Genomic DNA, 15,533 nt, shown 5'->3' on the forward strand with positions numbered 1-15,533 from the left:
GTTTATGTGGATTTTAGGCATCACTCAGCCTGCACAGGGTGGGCTTGGCTGGCACAGAGGGGGTCTGGGGTGACACTGCTCTGTTCCCTGTACCCTTGGCAAACTCCTCAGCAGGAGGATCCCGCTGGATCCAGGAGAGATGAACTCCAAAAATCCTCTTTCCAGCAGCCCCTGGAGCTGTGAGCACAGCTCTGCTTCCCACTGCTCGACAGGGGATGAAGAAGTCCCCCCCCACACCTTTTTTTTTTGGTTGGTTTTTAAAGAACAGGACAGTCCCTTTTCCCACTTGAGAGCCTCCAGCTCTGCATTGTTCTGCTCTGTGCCCTTTGGAACACGTGGAGCCAGGACCCCCCAGCCCGAGGGGAAAGGTTTGGAACAGAACTTTCTTCTTGGTTTTTTTGTGTGTGTGTTTTTTTTTTTTCTCTTCTTTTTATTACTGTTCTCATTAAAACCGACCCCAGCAGCCCCCTGGCACACAGACAGGAAAAGCTCTCCTTGCAGAATTCCTGCTGAACAAAGCTGGAGCGTGCCCACATTCCGTCCTTTCCCCAACCACCTCCAAAACACTGAAAGCAGGGCCTAGTTTGGGGAGTTTTTTTTGTTTTGTTTGTGTTTTTTCTGAGACATTTCTGTGGCCAAGGGGCAGAGGAAGAACTGGGAAGGACAAACCCAACCAGCCCCTCTCCCCTGGGGCAGGTGCTGTGGAAAGGGACACGAGAGCACCTCCCAAAGGTAGGATTTTCCCACTCAGGGAAGGCCCAGAACCTTCTGGACTCTCTACCTGTGCAGCCCCACAGGTTGGGCAGGTTGTTCCTTGCTCCTTCCCGAGGCTGGAGAGCAGAGCTGGGCTGGGAAAGGCAGCACAGGATGGTCTGGAGGAAATCAGGAGCTGGTTGGAGGATTCTTGGCTTGGGGGGCAACAGTGCTGGGAAAAGAAGGAGGGAGAGTCACGTCCAGCTGCCCTGAAATGTGAAAAATCAGGGCTTCCCTCCAATAAAACTCTCCTGCTGCCTGAGAGGGTCGTGTCCAGCAGGCAGGAAGGCCACCAGCTGCCATGAAATGTGAGAAATCAGGGCTCCTCTCCAGTAAAACCCTCCTGGTGTTTGCAGGGGAGCAGCTGGGACAAGGACACCTTTGCCACACCAGCCCCTGGGGGTGTCAGAGCCACCTCTGCACCCACAGCCCCCCAAAAACCAAATAAAAATGTTCTGGGAGGCCCAGAGTGCGACCCTGCCGGGCAGGAGCTGGGAGAAGGTGGATCCTGAACCAGGAATCTCGTGGCCTCTCTGCAGGGGCAGAGGGGGGCTCTGTTTGCTGGGGTGGTTTGTCAGGGATTTGGGAATTTTCTCCCTCCTACTGCAGTGCCAACCCCGTTCTCAGGAGAGACAAACACACCAGAGTCAGACAATCTGTCGCAGGATATTTCTGCAAACACAGAAATGCATCATCCTCCTGCTGCCACTTATATCTGAGGGATTCTGCCCCAAAAAGACAGAAAACCCGCCCCAAACCAGCCTCTCCCCACCCCTGCAGCACCACCTCCCTCCAAACACCCTCGGGGCAGCAAAGACTTCCCACGTTCCACGCCCAAACAAACCTCCCTTTCCCCAGGGGAGGAAATCAACTCTCTCCCAGGGCTATTTGCAATCCCACCCCTGAGGTAACTGCTCTGGAGCGTTCTCCCTAAAATCTTTAGGTCCCCAAGGGCTGCTGCAGGCTCTGGAGTGCCCTTTTCCACGGATACCTCTTGCCCTGGGCGGCGTGGAGCTGCTCCTTGGTGGCGATGGCGTGTCTGAGGAGGCTGTCGATGCTCTTGAAGTACACGGTGCTGTCAGTCATGTTCTTGATGGCGCTGGGAGAGGGGGGAAAAAAGGGGGATGGAGGCACAGGGAATTGGCATTCCCGAGGGTTTCAAGTCCCACAGCCCCCCCTCCCTGAGGGAGAGGATTGTCGAGAGGGAATCTCAGTTTTATCTTCACAGAGAGGTGGGGGTGGGAAGAGCTCAGAGCCCCGAAATTCCTGACAATTCCCGACACTTCCCAACCCCCCCCCCCCCCTCTCCTGCTCATCCTGGCTCCCTGGGTGTGGCTCCTGCTTTTGGTTCCCCCCCTCCCAGGGCTGCAGGGGCGAGCACAGGTACCTGCAGGCGTATTCCACGGTGTAAATGGCTCCCTGGCTCTGCTCCTCCCAGCTCTGCATGTCCGACTGGAAAAGGGGAATGGCAGGGTCAGGAAGGCACTGCCCAGGGTCAGGAAGGCACTGCCCACAGCCCTGCCAGCCCCTCCCAAAAAAGGGCTGCTTCCCACTGGGAATGGGGCTCTGGGTTCCATCTCCCGGGATTTCCCGGGGGTGTTTCTGGAAGGGCTGCTGCAGGAATTTGGATATTCCGGTCGAAATTCCCTGTGTTTGTAGGTGTTTTGGGCAGCTGGGAGTCACCCTCAGGCAGGGTGTGAGCTGAGCACTGAGCCCAATTCCCACTGTTTGGAGCAGCACCCACCCACAGGGTGTTTGGCCCAGCTGGGATCCCAACTCCTGTGGAATTCTTCCTAAAAAAGCAAAATAAAGAGGGAAAAGCTTTCCCAGCGCTCCAAGTTCAGGTTTCATCAGGTTTCTTTAGATTTGCCACTCCAATGTTTTTCCCAGTCAGGAATGTCCCGTTTGCCCCCACACTCCAGAGGCTGATCCCAAGCAGGAATCATCACCATCTCCTTCCTTTCCCAACTGGAATGAGCCCTGGAAACCTCCCACAAACTCAGCTCTGCGCCCAGCCAGGCCTGGCCCGGGATGGAATTCCACCCTCACAGCTCCCAAACAAAGGGAAAACCCAACAAATCCGGGAATCACAGCTGAACTTGGGGGTGCAGGTCCATGGATAACGATTCCCAAAGTCCTGGAGGAGTTTTTGGGCACTCCACTCACGGGAGCTCATCCCCCAGGCCATCCTGCTGGAATAGTTAACTCACACCAGAGGGAATCCAGAGGCCTCTCCTGAGTGCAGGAGGTCGGGAAGGAGCCTGGACTTCATCCAAAACCCTTCCTGCTGCTCAAAGCCTGGAATGTGGAGCCCAGAGCCCGGGATACAAGAGGAACAAGCCCCTGCATGCCAAGGGCTCTCTGCAGGAGGGGATCCTTCTGTGCCAATCCCAGAGTCCGCTCGTGCCACTGGGAACAGGCCTGGGAGCTGCTCCAGAGCCAGGGATTGTCCTGCAGCTCCTCCCCCCGCTCCTGGGCAGGGATGGAAACAATCCCCTCCACTTCCCTCTGCCTGGGGCACATTCCCTGAAAACTGGGACCATCCTCAGGAAAAGGAAGCAAGTGACAGCTGAGGGATGAGATCCCAAGCCAATCCCCTTGGAATGTGCCTCGCCCCCACCTCCAGAGCCCTCCCACAGCAGCACTTAATAAAGCTTAATAAATCATTGGATACTCCAGTGTCCCAATCCAGGGAAATTTGGGAAGCAGGGCATTGGTGAAGAAGGGACCCTGACAGTGCATTAGCACGGACAGGAGGCAGGGAACCATTCCAGAGGCATCATTCCTAATGAATCCTGGCTGGCAGAGCAGGGCTGGCACTGAAGTGCTCCGGAGGAAAGCTGGGATGGGCAGTTCATTATCCCGTGGTTCTCCCTCCCCTCCTCTCCCCCTGCTCCTCAGTTTATGTGGGAAGGAAAAACCTCTCCCTGCAGGGCTCGTTTTGCTTCCCATCCAGCTGCAGGAACACGGTTGGGAATCCCGAGTCTTTGGCCTCAGGTGTGTGGATAAGTTGGCAACGTTCCCTTTTCCCGTCCCAGGGGGATTCCCTCCTTCCTGTTCTCCCATGAAAATAGGGAAGGATTTAGATGATTTAGGGATGGAGCAGCTCTGCTGTGAGGAAAAGCTGGGAGAGCTGGGATTGTCCAGCCTGGAGAAGAGAAGCTTCGGGGTGACCTGATTGTGGCCTTCCAGGACCTGGAGGAGCTGACAAGGAACATGGAGAGGGAGTTTGGAAAAGGCTTGGAATGACAGGATAATGGGGAATGGCTTCCCACTGCCAGAGGGAGGGTTGGAGGGGATACTGGGAAGGAATTCCTCCCTGGGAGGAGGGTGGGGAGGGGCTGGGATGGAATTCCCCATCCCTGGAAGTACCCAAGGCCAGGCTGGAGCAGAGAAGCTCCGGGGAGACCTCAGAGCCCCTTCCAGGGCCTAAAGGAGCTTCAGGAGAACTCTGAATAAAGGCCTGGAGTGCCAGGAAAGGGGGAATGGCTTCCCATGGACAGAGGGCAGGGTTGGGCGGGATTTTGGGAAGGAACTGACCTTGTGCTGGGCGAGCTCCGGGAGGGATCTGCGGACGTGCTCCTGCAGCCGGAACAGGGCCACCGAGGGCTCGTTGGCCAGCACGTACAGGCTCTCTGTGAACTTGTCTGTGACTGCAGGGAAATGTGGGATCAGGGAAAATCAGGAGCTCCAGGGCCTTGGGAAGGGTCCCCTGGCCTTGGTCCTGACACAGCAAGCGAGAGATCAGAGCAAAGTCCCACTTTTTTAACATTAACTCCGTGGGTTTAACGTTGATGTGGCAGAGAGGGGATCCCAGAGATCCATAAACATCTCCAAGGGGTGTCCAGAGGGCGGTGCTGGACTTTTTCCAGTGGTTCCCAGCAACAGGAAGAGGGATAATGGCCAGAAACTAAACCACAAGTCCCACCTCGACACGAGGAAGAACTTCTTTCCATGGAAGTGGCAGAGCCTGGAACAGCTGCCCAGGGAGGGTGTGGAGTCTCCTCTCTGGAGACATCCCAATCCCACCTGGAGACATCCCAATCCCACCTGGAGATATCCCAACTCCACTTGGAGACATCCAGCCCCTCCTGGAGATATCCCAATCCCACTTGGAGACATCCAACCCCACTTGGAGACATCCAACCTCACTTGGAGACATCCCAACCCCTCCTGGAGATATCCCAGCCCCTCCTGAAGATATATCCCAACCCCACTTGGAAACATCCAGCCCCTCCTGGAGACATCCCAACCCCTCCTGGAGACATCCAACCCCTCCTGGAGATATCCCAGCCCCTCCTGGAGATATCCCAACCCCACCGGGAGACATCCAAACCCGTTCCCACCTTTCTTCACCTTCAGCTGCATCTCGGGTTCCTCCATCGCCGCCCGCCGCCACTTCCGCCGGCGCGCCCCCGAAACCGCCCCGGCCGCGCCCCGGCGGCGAAAACAGCGCCGGGTGGAAACACGGCCGCGGAGACACCGTTCCGCTCAGCCCTTGAGGTGTGGGGGGTCCCCCCTTCCCCAAAACCGGGAGCCCCCCAGGGCTCAGTGTCCCCAAACCAGCCCCTCCAGGGTCACATCGCGAGGCGGCCTCGGAGTTGCCCGGTTTGGCCGCCCCCGCTGCCCCGAGCCAGCGCAGAGGGGAGATGGGGGTCTCGGGGGTGTGGGGGTGTCACCCCCTCGCCATTTCCCCCTTCCCGGGGCTGTGACACCCTGGGGACCCCCCTGGACCCCCCCGTGTCCCCTCACAGCCCCCCGTGGCGCTGTGGGTGTTTGGATACTCCCATTCCCGTGCTCTGGGGGCTGAATCCGCTGTCCGGGGCGGGATAAGGGATAAAGGGGGGGGCGAGGGGGAGTGTCCCCAAGATGTCCCCCACGTGTCCCCAAGGCCGGGGAGGGGGTCTCGCCGCCCCTCTGCCACCCTGTCCCCGCCATCCCTGTCGCTTTAAGGCCGCGTTCCCTCCCCCATCGTCAGCGGGCGGGTGGAGCCGGGACGGGACCCCCCGAAACACCCCAAAATCCTCCCTCCCCCAGAGCCTTCCCGGGAACGGGGAACAGGGAGCGGAGACCGCGGTGAGGGGCTGGGGAGGAATATTGGGGAATGGGGGGGTCCCCCTTCCCTGAGCGGGGGGGGGGGTGGGGTTGGGGGGGGGGGGGGGCAAGGGGGGGACCCCCAAATTGTGCCGCGGATTGGGGGTCGCAAGGACTTGGTGCTGGGGTGGGGGTGTCCCACATTTCCCCGCTTTCCCCCCGCTTTTCCCCCTCTTCCCAACACTTTCTTGCAGGTGTCCCCCCACCCGAGGGTGAAGGAGCAGCTGGTGGGGGTCGCGGAGACCCCCCCAAGACCCCCCACCCCGAGCCACGGGGACACCAAGGAAAAGGGCGAGAATTGGGGGGGAACGGGATGAAAACGAGGAGGAGGAGGAGGAGGAGGAGGAGGAGGAGGAGGAGCTGGAGGAGAGCAGGGATGCGGGGGACGGAGGGGATGGTGAGTCTGGGATGGAGGATGCGTGGATCCGGGATCCTGCCCCCCACTGTAAATCGGGATTCAGGGGATCGAGGTGCCCTCTGCCCTGGGGTGGGCACAGTGCGGTCCCTGCCAGACTGGGAATTGTGGAGTATCCTGAGTGGGAAGGGATGCATCAGGATCATCAATCCAACCCCTGTGCCTGCACAGGATACCTCAAAAATCCAGGCTCTGCACAGGACACCCCAACAATCCTGGCCCTGCACAGGACACCCCAACAATCCTGGCCCTGCACAGGGCACCCCAAAAATCCCCTGTGCCTGCACAGGGTTCCCCAACAACCCCCTGTGCCTGCACAGGGCACCCCAACAATCCTAGTCCTCTACAGGGCACCCCAACAATCCTGGTCCTGCACAGGGCACCCCAAAAATCCTGTCCCACTCCCAGCTGTCCTGGAGCCCCCCCTGGGCTCAGACACGTGGGGTGTGGGGTCCCCCAGGGTCCCTGAGAGCCGCCCTGGTTTGCAGGTGGAGCTGAGACCCCCAGGAACCCCTCGCTGGACGCCCAGAGCAGCGCTGAGCTGCCGGCCCTGGACGGTGAGTGTTGCAGAGCCAGAGGGAGACGGAGCTCCCCGGGTCCTCCCAGCCCAGCAGATCTGCTGGAGAACAGTCCCTGACTGCTGCCAGGCCCTCCCAAAGCCATTCCCAGCTCCAGGCTCCCCCAGAGCCATTCCCAGCTCCAGGCCCTCCCAAAACCAGTCCCAGCCTCAGCCCTTGGTGCTGCCTCGTGCCAGCAGTGAGAGGTCGCTGCAGCTCCACACAGTGGAACTGGAGCTGGGAAAACCCTTCCACGGGCTTCCCTGATTAAAAACTGCTTCAAGCACGCTGGGATTTCCAAGTGGAGCCTCCCAAGGGCAGGAAATAGGAGGATGGACCTGAGTGCACATGTGCATTTATGCCCTTAATTCCAGGTCCCTGCTTCCCCCTTGGATGGATCCTGTCCCTCCTCAGGCAGCTCTTGGGGCTGGTTTATCTCCCTGCTCAGCTCTTGGTGCCGTGCACTGGTCAAACCTCATTCTCCAGGGTTTTTACTTGCAGGGGGTTGATCCCTGTTTTTGCAGGACTCGGTTTTTGCCAGGGAACAGCTTTGGATGAGGCCTGAGCTTTCAGGAAGCAGCTCCTCCCTGTGCACGGGGAATAAATGCAGAGAATGAAACCTGAATGAGCAGAGAATAAAAAAATAGAGAATAAAACTGAAATGAGTAGAGAATAAATAAGTAGAGAATGAACCCTCTCTCCTCTCTCTGGAACAGGTTTCCCCCTGAAACACTCGAACACTCTGACCAACAGGCAACGAGGCAACGAGGTCTCAGCCCTGCCAGCCACGCTGGACAGTGAGTGCCACCAGGCAGAGGGTCCCAGAGGGGGTGTGGAGGGGACAGAGGGACAGCAGGACACGGGGGGGACCCTCTGTGTCCTGCTCTTCACACCACTGAGTGGCAGGAGGGAGGGATTTTTGGGGCCAGGGACCCACCTGCAGCTGGGGAAGGGTTTTGTCCCGGTGGGTGAATCCTTCCTCTCTCCCCCAGCACTGTCCATCCACCAACTCGCTGCCCAAGGGGAGCTCATCCAGCTGAAGGAGCACCTTCGGAAGGGTATGTGGCTCCCTCTCTCAGCCCAGGTCCTGCCAGGTCCTGGCTGGTGACCCCCACACCCCCAGCTCGGTTTTCATCCAGCCATAGGATCGTTAAGGTGGGAAAAGACCTCAAGGATCCTCGACTCCAGCCAGCTGGGGAGGTTCTGTTGGGTTTGCTGGGACGACAGGGGGCAGAGGGGGCTTTTCCTTTCCCCTCAGTGTCCCCCCATGTCTGTGCAGGTGAGAACCTGGTGAACAAACCTGACGAGAGAGGCTTCACCCCCCTCATCTGGGCCGCTGCCTTCGGGGAGATCGAGACGGTCCGGCACCTGCTGGAGTGGGTAAGGCCTTATCCAGGCAGCCCCTGGATAACAGGGAGCTTCCCACCCCCAATCCCAGTGGCTCCCAAACTGTCCAGCACCGTCCTGGTGCCTCCTCAGCCAGGCTTTCCCTTGGCATCAAGCAGGAGCTGCTGGGTGCCCCTTGGGCCGAGAGCTTGGCCAGGAGCACTCAGAGCCTCATCCCCCAGCCAGGAGGGGCTGTTTGTAATTAAATCTCTGCTCACTGCTCATTTGGGATCGGGTTTATCACTGGGTCCCTCCAATCTGTAATTAAATCTCTGCTCACTGCTCATTTGGGATCGGGTTTATCACCAGGGCCCTGTGATTTGTGCTCAGTGAGGTGTGGTGGCCATTCAGGAGCCCAGGAGTGCCAGGTTTGCAGCCCGGGGGAGGGAGCAGGGATCACATCCCGCCCTCTGGAGGGGGCTGCTCCCACATCCCCCTGGATCCAAGGGCTGGGAAGCACCCACAGCTCTGGGAAGCACCGACCAAGCTCTGCTCCTGTATCAGCAGCAGGACAGAGGGACGAACAGAACCCCCATAAATGAGGTGATGCATCCCCAGATGAAGGCCAGGAGGGGCCCGGGGCTGGCAGGGCTTGGAGGGCAGGGAGGTTTTCCATGGGAATCAGTGCAAAAGAGACCCTGGATACTGTGCAGGCATCCAGACAGGCCAGGGATGCTCTTCCTGGTGATGCTGAGTGACAGGATCCATCAGGACACTGGAGAAGGGCTTTTTAGGCCTCACATGAGATGCTTGGTGATGATTAAAACGTGCCCAGCAAGGATTTTGGCCAGGAGGGATTTTTGGTTGGCTGGGAAGGTGTGAACCCCGTCCCCTGTGGGGACCTGGCTCTGGGATGAGCCCCCCCAGGGTGTCCCAGGGCTCTGCCACCTGCCAGGACCAACCCCAGTGTCATTCCCAGGGGGCTGATCCCCACGCCCTGGCCAAGGAGAGGGAGAGTGCCCTGTCCCTGGCCAGCATGGGGGGATACACGGACATTGTCACCCTGCTGCTGGAGAGGAACGTGGACATCAACATCTACGACTGGGTGAGTGCCACCAGGGCCACCAGGGCCACCAGGACAGGCCTCCACAAAGCTCGTTTCCCATCCTTCCAGCCTGGTGCTTCCCAGGCTCCCAGCCTTGCTCCTGTGGTTGTTCCCATAAATTAACCAGGATAATCGTTTTAAATGGATTTTTTTTCCACGAGGAAACCCCCACATGAGCAGAGGTTGGGGTGATTTTTAACAGTGACACAGATTGAAAGTTATTGTGTCAACACAGGGAAGAATAAAACCTGCAGGGTTTTATAATGGGTTTTATAATAATAAACCCAGAATAAAACCTCCTGGGAGCTGGGAGAGGGTGGAAGGGGGATCCCAGCCTGGAGCTGGGAGAGGACAGAAGGGGGATCCCTGTGAATCCCAGCCTGGAGCTGGGAGAGGATGGAAAGGGGTTTGCAGTGGGAGAGGGCCAAAGGGGGATTCCCCCCAGAGCTGAGAGAGGGTGGAAGGAGGATCCCAACCTGGAGCTGGGAGAGGGCAGAAGGGCAATCCCAGTGGGTCCCAGCTGGAGGTGGGAGAGGGTGAGAGGGGGATCCCAGTGGTTCCCAACCCAGAACTGGGGGAAGGTGTAAGAGGGATCCCAGCGAGTCCCAGCCTGGGAAGCTGGGAAAAAGGGCAGGAGGGGGATCCCAGCCTGGAGGTTGGTAGGGGGTGGAAGGGGGACCCCAGCAGGTCGGGGCCTCCCTGTCTGGGAGGAGCAGGAGCTGTGGGAGCTCAGCAGTGACCGTCCCTGTCCCCCCTGTCCCCAGAACGGTGGCACCCCCCTGCTCTACGCCGTGCGCGGGAACCACGTCAAGTGTGTGGAGGCCCTGCTGGGTAAGGGGAACCCCTGAGCCTGGAATTGCTGCTCCCCCGCCTCGGGAAGAGAGGGACACACCCCTGGGGGGGTGCAGGGGCAGCTTTTGGGGGTCCCCTCACTCCCCCCTGCCCTGCTCTCCCCCCACAGCTCACGGCGCTGACCTGACGGAGGAGGCGGATTCCGGCTACACCCCCATGGATCTGGCCGTGGCCCTGGGCCACAAGAAAGGCAGGTGTCCCCTCCCCTTCCCTCCCTGGAAAACCTCCAGGTGATTCCCAGCTTCCAGCACTGCCTGGGGCTTGCTTTGACCTCCCCCCACAGCCCTGCCATCAATCCAGGGAAATCGGATCCTCGGGCTCCGCTTCCCAACCCTGGGGATAAGGGCTGGGACTGGGCAGGTGGGGACAGGCCCCTGGAGAAGGGGGTTTTCCATCAGGAAACAGAAGCAAAACGGTGACCCAGCTCCTTCCCACAGCAGCAGTGGCTCCTCACAGGCTTGGCTTGCCCGGGTGCCACCTCTCTCCCTCCCTTAGTCCAACAGGTCATCGAGAACCACATCCTGAAGCTGTTCCAGAACAAGGGGCTGGAGTGACACGGGGCTGCAGCCCCAGCTCTGCTCTGGGACCAGGAAATGGGCCATGGCACGATGCTGCAGGCAAGGGGCACGTGGAGGAATCCAGGAATCCCTGCCCTCCATGGATCCACAGCTCTCCCAGGGGTGGCACAGCCCCGGTGCTCACACCCAGGGACATTCATTCCTCAGGGCAGCTGGGAATGCCCTGTCCAGGCTCAGCTGCTCTGTGTATCCCAGGATCCCATTTTTGGAATTAAACCCTAAAGCAGCCCTGTGGAAGAGCCCTGTGCATTGCCTTGGCCTGTCACAGCCCCTGTTCCCAGTCCCACTTACTGGGGAACCACGGGGGGGGGAACTGGGCCAACAACCCCCTGCCCCGAAACCCTGGTATCCTCTCCCATAAACCTGCCAAGCCTCCCCTGCACCCAGCCAGGGAAGCAGGGCATAGGAAGGAGGAAAATCCTGCAGGAAGCATCGCCCTGGCAGCCAGGAATGTGGGAATGTGGCACAGCCCTGGCACGCTGCCAGCCCGGGCAGGAGTTCAGGGGTGGCCAGCAAAGGTGACAGACGGCCCAGGGGGACACTCCTGAGGGGACACTCCTCCTCCCTCCTCCTCCAAGCCCCCGAGGGCTCAGTCCTGGGGGGCCACTTCCCAAGGAGCAGCCAGGAGGGAGCAGGGACACCCTTTATTCATCTGGTTGCACACCCGAGTCCCCCCCAGGCGATCCCACAGGGATCCCTGGGCAGTGTCCCTCTGTCAGTGCCATCCCTGGGGATGTGGGTTCCTCAGGGGGCAGCTGGGCAGGTTTTCAGAGCCCCCCAGGGGTGGGGGCAGCCCCCCCAGTGTCCTACAGCCTCTCCCCCAGCACCCCCAGGTGATAGACCACGATCCTCCCAAAGAAGTCCGTGCTGTTCTCAAAGGTGATCTTCAGCCTGTCCAGCACCGTCTCCTCCACCTGGAACCTCTGCAGGGCCCGTGAAGGAATAAACCAGGAACAGAACAGGAATAAACCAGGAACAGAACAGGAATAGAACAGGAATAGAACAGGCAGTGGGAGACCTGCTCCCAGTGGGCACCCCTGGGGTTCACAGCCCGGGTGCTCCAGCTCTGCTGAGCAGCTCTGGCAGTGGCAAAGCCCCACCAGGTTCCCAACTGTGCCCTCATCCCCCTGCCCCTCCACAGCCTCGGGGGGCTCTGAGGGGGGGCCACACATGGCAAAGGATATTTGCATGGCATGGCTGTCCTGGGGGTACAGCTCGGAGATTTTCACCAGCTCTTCACCTGCTCTGCAGCCTGTGGAGGATGAGGGGGGAGGTTCAGGTGCTGGGGAGGCTGTCCCGAAATCCTCCCAGCACCCCGAGACCCCCCAGCTCCTCGCTGTCCACCCTGGGAGCTGCTCCAGCCCACGGCCTCAGCCCCTCCTGGGCTTTGGGAACGGCCAACAAATCCCTCTGGGCCTTCCCTTCCCCGCCTGCAGGACCCAGGTGTGGGTAAAGCAAGGCAGGGGGAACCCCCAGGTACCCCCAAACGTCACCTTCCAGCGTGCACAGCTGGCTGGAGAATCCCCCCTGGAACTGGACCTGGAGCTGTGAGACCTTGACGGGGCGGGGGAAGTCCAGGGTGACCCACTGGCACGTGCCCTGGGGGCAGGAACGACACAGGGATGTCACAGAGGGGGCAGAGCGGGGCTCCTGTGCCACCCCCGTGGCTCCCCCATCCCCGTGCCCCCAAACCTGGTCCGAGTTCCAGCAGGTCTCCTCGCTGGCGTCGAACATGTGCTGCTTCCCAAACTGCTTCACGTCCCGGTTCAGCACCGAGCTCACCCTGCAGGGACAGGGCAGGGGGCAGGCTGGGGGCATGAGACCCTCCCAGGGGCCCGGGGGCAGCGGGGACAGGGGGCAGGGACTGGGAGACACCCGGCAGGGACCGGGGGACTCCCGGCAGGGACCGGGGGACACCCAGCAAGGACGGGGGGACACTCGGCAGGGACTGGGGGACACCCGGCAGGGATAAGGGGACACCCCGCAGGGACCGGGGGACAGCTGGCAGGGACCGGGGGACACCCGGCAGGGACCAGCACTCACCGCGTGGTTGTGTCAGCACAGACCAGGGGCTCCAGCGGCATCGCGGCCTGGGGAGAGACCCCGAGGGGAGGGGACATGGGACCCCTGGGCAGGACTGGGGACACTCTGGTAGCGTTGGGGACTCCTGGGCAGGATTGGGGACCCCTGGGCAGGATTGAGGACACTCTGGTAGCACTGGGGACCCCTGGGCAGCACTGGGGACACTCTGCCAGTGTTGGGGACTCCTGGGCAGGAATGGAGACCCTCGGATAGTATTGGGGACCCCCAAGTACCATTGGGGACACTCTGGCAGCACTGGGGACCCCTGGGCAGGAACGGAGATCCTTGGATAGTGTTGGGGGACCCCCGAGCAGCACTGGGGACCCCTAAGCAGCACTGGGACACCTGGATCGTACTGGGGACCCCTGAGTAATACTGGGGACCCCTGAGCAGCATTGGGGACCCCTGAGCAACACTGGGGACAGCCAAAGCAGCACTGGGGACACCTCGGCAGGAATGGAGACCCTTGGATCGTACTGGGGACCCCCGAGGCAGCAAAGGGGACCCTCGGACAGCGACGGGGACCCTGGGACAGCATCGGGGACACCCGCACAGCGATGGGGACCCCTGGTAGCGCCGTCCCCCCGCCCGGTACCGCTCCCACGCCCACCCCCGTCCCGCCGGGCCATCCCCGCACTCACCGCCCGCCGCAGGAAGAGGTGGAGCCGCTTCCCCGTTCCCGGTGTCCGGTACCTCCCCCCTGCCCTCCTCCCGCTCCGCCCTCCCCTCTGCGGGGACCCCCCCGCGCCCCGCGGGGCAGCCCCGGGACCCCCCCGTGTTCGCCCCCTCTGCCAAAGCTTCGTCCATCCCGACCCCGCGTGTCCTTGGGATCGGGGGTACCCCCTTCCCGGGACAGGGGGGACCCGGCGGGGGGCGCGGGGACCCTCTGGGGCAGCGCTGAAGGTGGGACCGGCAACGGAGAGACCGAGAGGGAGGGAAAGAGTGAGGGGTGGGAGGGATCCCTGGATCCCGCATCCCTGTATATCCCTGCATCCCTGAATCCCGCATCCCTGCATCCCTGCACATCCCTGCATCCCTGCACATCCCTGCACATCCCTGCACATCCCTGCACATCCCTGCCTATACCTGCACATCCCTGCCTATACCTGCACATCCCTGCACATCCCTGCAGATCCCAGAATCCTTACACGGCCCAGCAATCCTGCTCATCCCTGTATCCCTGCAGGGAGCACATACTGTCACCCAGCACACACGTGTGTGCCCGAGCGTGCTCACTCACACGTGTGACACACACCAGCACACGCGTGACGGGCTCCGTCTCCCTCCTCCCTCCTCCCCTCCTTCTCCCGCCGGGAGTCGCCGGAGAAATTGGGTCAAAAACCGCAGGAGCCTCATTTGCCCCCGGGCTAATTGCGCGCCGGGGGACAGACAGGGGGACAGACAGGGGGACAGACAGCTCGGTACTCCCTCCCCCCTCAGCCCAGCGCCCCCCGGCCCCTCCAGCCCCGCGGGGGAGCGGGAGGCAGCGCATCCCCCGGGATTGCGGGATCGCGGCCCGGGCCCCGCTCTGGCTGTCGAGGAACGCGCCGGGGCCGTGCCCGCGGGCCTGGCATCGCCACCGGCTCCCGGCTGCCGGCCAGCCCGGCCCTCCGCCGCCCGCCGGGGGGGCTTGGCCATTGATCCAGGAGCTGATGGACGGGCCGGTGCCAAAGCAGGCGCCGGCAGGGATCCAAACCCCCCGCTCCCGGCGGGCTCCGGGGCGCAGGAAGCGGGTGCCGGTGCCCTTTGTGCGGCGGGTGCCGGCGTGTGGGGTTTGCTGAGCAGCCCCGGGAGCCACTTCCGAAGAAGAAGCGGGTCTTGTGCCCCTTCACCATTAATTAATTAATCGCTTGTGCCGATTGAATTCCGCTTCCGCGAAAGCCCTGGAGATTCCCGGGGGGATGCGGCGCGGGCGGAATTCAGCGGCCGCGCTGCCCGCACAGGGCTCTGCCTGTTCTCCGGGATGGGCCTTTCTCATGGATAAAACCCCCCCGAGAGGGGGGTCGGGAGGTCCCGGGGGAGGGCGGGGGGGGGAGCAGGATTTGGCACAGCCCGATGTGGTTTGTAATCGATGCTGAATGAGAATGTGGTGGCATCTCTGTGCTGGGGAAGGAGCCGGGCACGGTGGCGATGGGTGGGAGCCTCTGGAATGGGGCGGATACGGGATATAATCATAGTCACGTTATTCTAACGCTGGTTTTAAGGCGCGGGCTGACCTTTAGTCCCGAGGGGGGAAGGCAGGGGCTCGCGGCCGGGCTGTGGCAGTGCCGGTGTCCCCACACCGGGGGGGCCGGGGATGTGGCACACGAGTGTGAGCAGCTGTGAGGGGTGGGATGTGCCATTAACGAGCTCGGCTCTGCCACCGGGAGATGCTGCTCGGTGTCCCCACACGGGGGGGACACAATTACCGCCCTGGCTAATGAGCCAGCACAGCGTCCCGCCAGCCCCGCCGCCGATCATTGCTGCTGGCAGGGAGGGGCTGTCCTGGGGTCCCTCCTGTCCCACGCCGGCCCCAAATCCCCCGCTGGCACCGCGGAGGGCACAGGGGTGAGCTGGTGGCACTGCCACCCCGGAGATGCCCAGGAGGGGCTGCGTCCCAGCCCGTGCCCCGGGTGCAGGGTGGGTGCTGCCGGAGGGCGAGGAGCGGGTCCGGCTGCCGGAAGGGGGAAGGGAAGGAGGCAGTTGCCATGGAAACAGAAAATAAAATCGATGCATCCTGCTGGTGGGTTAGGAGGGAAGTTGGGCATCCCTGCATCCCTGGGGGGGGGGGG

At 61.6% G+C, this 15,533-nt stretch overlaps 3 protein-coding genes across 4 annotated transcripts; 1 reads left to right on the plus strand and 2 right to left on the minus strand.

Moving 5' to 3' along the window:
• Positions 1–245: 245 nt before the first annotated feature.
• Positions 246–5,181, minus strand: BORCS8 (BLOC-1 related complex subunit 8). The gene is made up of 5 exons (XM_027664332.1): positions 5,100–5,181; positions 4,294–4,406; positions 2,141–2,205; positions 1,745–1,852; positions 246–925 (listed from the first exon to the last, which is right to left on the minus strand). The coding sequence occupies exons 1-5, from the start codon at positions 5,134–5,136 to the stop codon at positions 883–885; spliced, it is 366 nt and encodes a 121-aa protein (XP_027520133.1). The 5' UTR covers positions 5,137–5,181; the 3' UTR covers positions 246–882.
• An 882-nt stretch (positions 5,182–6,063) lies between these two features.
• Positions 6,064–10,917, plus strand: RFXANK (regulatory factor X associated ankyrin containing protein; the record flags this gene model as incomplete). The annotated part of the gene is made up of 9 exons (XM_027664206.1): positions 6,064–6,244; positions 6,751–6,819; positions 7,536–7,616; positions 7,812–7,877; positions 8,099–8,199; positions 9,125–9,250; positions 10,015–10,081; positions 10,212–10,292; positions 10,598–10,917. Coding segments are annotated over 9 exons (831 nt in total), but the record flags the coding sequence as incomplete, so codon positions are not given.
• A 389-nt stretch (positions 10,918–11,306) lies between these two features.
• Positions 11,307–13,453, minus strand: NR2C2AP (nuclear receptor 2C2 associated protein). Of its 2 annotated transcripts, XM_027664331.1 has the most exons (6): positions 13,404–13,453; positions 12,724–12,770; positions 12,373–12,463; positions 12,174–12,279; positions 11,865–11,932; positions 11,307–11,603 (listed from the first exon to the last, which is right to left on the minus strand). In XM_027664331.1, exons 2-6 carry the CDS (start codon positions 12,762–12,764, stop codon positions 11,487–11,489), a joined length of 423 nt encoding a protein of 140 aa, XP_027520132.1. In that variant the 5' UTR covers positions 12,765–12,770; positions 13,404–13,453; the 3' UTR covers positions 11,307–11,486. The 2 variants fall into 2 exon arrangements, with proteins under 2 accessions (XP_027520132.1, XP_027520131.1); XM_027664330.1 differs by lacking the exon at positions 13,404–13,453 and having other exon boundaries at positions 12,724–12,910.
• Positions 13,454–15,533: the final 2,080 nt, after the last annotated feature.

The sequence above is a fragment of the Corapipo altera genome, unplaced genomic scaffold (assembly GCF_003945725.1).
Source record: "Corapipo altera isolate COAL_440 unplaced genomic scaffold, ASM394572v1 96, whole genome shotgun sequence".
Classification (NCBI taxonomy): domain Eukaryota; kingdom Metazoa; phylum Chordata; class Aves; order Passeriformes; family Pipridae; genus Corapipo; species Corapipo altera.

Bases quoted from the DNA above. Each gene is read 5' to 3' on its own strand.
- BORCS8 (XM_027664332.1), bottom strand. From the start codon at position 5,136: ATGGAGGAACCCGAGATGCAGCTGAAGGTGAAGAAAG. The intron at 4,407-5,099 runs GTGGGAACGGGT...ATTTCCCTGCAG, and splicing joins GCAGCTGAAGGTGAAGAAAG to TCACAGACAAGTTCACAGAG. The intron at 2,206-4,293 runs GTCAGTTCCTTC...CCCCTTTTCCAG, and splicing joins CGGAGCTCGCCCAGCACAAG to TCGGACATGCAGAGCTGGGA.
- NR2C2AP (XM_027664330.1), bottom strand. From the start codon at position 12,800: ATGTCCCCTCCCCTCGGGGTCTCTCCCCAGGCCGCGATGCCGCTGGAG. The intron at 12,464-12,723 runs GTGAGTGCTGGT...CTGTCCCTGCAG, and splicing joins TGTGCTGACACAACCACGCG to GGTGAGCTCGGTGCTGAACC. The intron at 12,280-12,372 runs GTTTGGGGGCAC...TCCTGCCCCCAG, and splicing joins CCTGCTGGAACTCGGACCAG to GGCACGTGCCAGTGGGTCAC.